General features: G+C 45.5%; 1 protein-coding gene across 1 annotated transcript in view; it reads left to right on the forward strand.

Moving 5' to 3' along the window:
* Positions 1–2,342, forward strand: part of LOC106535352 (trinucleotide repeat-containing gene 18 protein) — a gene marked incomplete at its 3' end in the record, with an annotated part of 34,789 nt that overhangs the window by 30,896 nt on the left and 1,551 nt on the right. The window contains 1 exon segment of the mRNA XM_014032345.1: positions 1,623–1,793. Within this exon segment, the coding sequence (XP_013887799.1) occupies positions 1,623–1,793 (171 nt within the window).

Consider the following 2,342-nt stretch of genomic DNA (forward strand, 5'->3'; position numbering starts at 1 on the left):
CCCATGATGCTTTGAGTGTCTCTCAGCCTGTTCCATATGCTTGTGCTGCTGCTACTGCGACTTTACAGAAGCTTGGGCAGGACTAGCGCAGCCTTGAGCCTACACGACCTCGCTGCGGCGATCCCACMCTGTGGCTAAAGGCTTTGCGCAAGCTAGTCTGTGCTAAAGGCGAGGCCGCGCTCCCGTCACGGCGCTGCCCCGCCCCTGCCTGAGGCCACACCCCTGTCACCTGCTCTGTAAGTAGGCTGTGCCCCTCCCTTTYTATTTTAATAAACACTAACATGAACAGAAAGTAAAATGCACACACATTTATTTACCTTTTTAAAATCTTGTTTACTTTTTGTTTGTTTTTTGTTGTTCATGAATTGAATCTCTTAAGTGCTAACCATGGTTACCCCCTGCTTGTCCAACTCGGTGTCCCCTGACGGCTTGAAGTTTGCAGGAAGGCGTTCTGTGTTGGACTGAAAGAGAGGCTGTAACCATGGTTGCTCAAGTGACATACGAGCATTTTGCCAAAGGGGCCTCACAGGGCTGTCCTCTCAGTGCCTGCTTGTAACGTCTGTCTGCTCRTGTTAACACAGTGGATTCACAGCACAGCACCGGTCTGTTTTAACTTGTAAAATTTAGTTTTCTAAGTGACAAATGGTCCTGGGGGCTGTTTTACAAAACTTGAGTTTTCCATGTTAATATATGTCTGGCTTGGTTTTACAAAAGCAGCTAACACCYATGTTAGCATGGAGATTTATCCTGGTCAGAAGAAAGCTAATCCAGACCTGTTTACTGTTGCTGTTAACTAAACCACTCTGCGTTTGTAAAACCAGTTCAGTCTGAGGTGTTCTGACTCGACTCAGTCAAGCCCGGCTTTCTTCTCTAATCCTTGGTTCTTACGTTTGTGAGGCGGCCCCCCTTTGTAGGAATCAGAAACGGCCTGATTTGAAGATTCTCCAACTTTTTCAAACAGATGTTTTGGTTTCAGGAGATCCTGTGCTGTGCAACCACCTTCAATGTTAACACTAACCCCGCCCCCCGAGGAGACGCTCCTCTGTTCATCTGCTGCCATGGACCTAACTGCTAACTTCTGTAATGAACAGCTAACCAGCTCTGTGTGTGTGTGTGTGTGTGTGAGTGTGAGTATGAGTTTGTGTGTGAGTGTGAGTATGAGTTTGTGTGTTGGCCTTTTCTCTGCTGGCTTGTCAGAGGAAAGCGAGTCCTTCACCTCTCCCTGGTAAATTTTTTTCCCTATAATAAAAGGTGTCTAAGCCTAAAAGTTTTGACTCACTCTGTTTCAGCAGGTGTGTGTGTGCGTGTGCGTGCGTGCGTGCGTGTGTGTGTGTGTGTTGCTCACATGCATGTTTAAAACACAAGTCTGGCTCTCCTGTATTTTCCTGCGCAGCTTCCCTGTGTGATGGCAGGCTGCAGTGGTTTGGACAGTGTATCTCCTCTGACTCTGCTGTTATTTCTCACCAACTGCTGCGTTCAGACGTGTGACGGCGCAGATTAATTCTTACTATAAGATCCATCAGTTGTTTGTTGGTTTAGATTCTCTCTGACCGCTTGCATTTATTAGAATGCGTAAGCAGCCGTATTTGTCTGTGAGCTGATGGGTTCTCTCTCTGGCACAGAGACRTCAGAGGACGAGCAGGAGGATGAGGACGAGTCGGACTCCGACGATGGTGGCTGTGAGGAGAGCGGGCTGGGACTGCTGGCCCAGTATGCAGCGAGCGCGATACCTGCGAGCCCCGCCCCGCTCAGGCTACTTCATGATGGAAAACGCTGCAGGCAAAGCACTCTGGGTAAAACACAAGACACCAAATCAGCTAGGTGTTTTTTTGTTTGTTTGTTTTTTTTCTTTGCAAAATATCAAAACCAAACGAAGATTACTGAAGAGATTTGCCAAATAAGTGCTGCCAAATACAGTGTTTTATCCTGGATAAGGGATGGGCAACTTAAATGATGGAAGGGGCCACAATTTACCAAATGTAATAAAACTGCCATTTTAAAAATGTTTGTGTATAATTATTAAACCAACATAAGGRGCAGTAACTTATTTCATGTTCAGATGCATGAATAACAGTTGTATTCTTGTTTAACAAATACTGTATCAATGCATTTGACGCAAACAAAAATAACATGTTTTAGAGAGCTGAAGGGCAGCAGCATAAGACGTGTTGAGTGCAGATCCTGCTGGTTCTGGTAAAAAGTGGCTGCTGTTTATGGTCTTGTGATTTCATTAAACTTCTCAGATTTAGCTTTGTGCAACATGTAGTGGTGACTTGTATTAAAATCCTTCATGGCAGACAGCATGTCTAAGTAAACTAGACAAGTCTGCACAGATGGTCATA

This window comes from Austrofundulus limnaeus, unplaced genomic scaffold (assembly GCF_001266775.1).
Source record: "Austrofundulus limnaeus strain Quisiro unplaced genomic scaffold, Austrofundulus_limnaeus-1.0 Scaffold1424, whole genome shotgun sequence".
NCBI classification, from domain to species: Eukaryota; Metazoa; Chordata; class Actinopteri; order Cyprinodontiformes; family Rivulidae; genus Austrofundulus; species Austrofundulus limnaeus.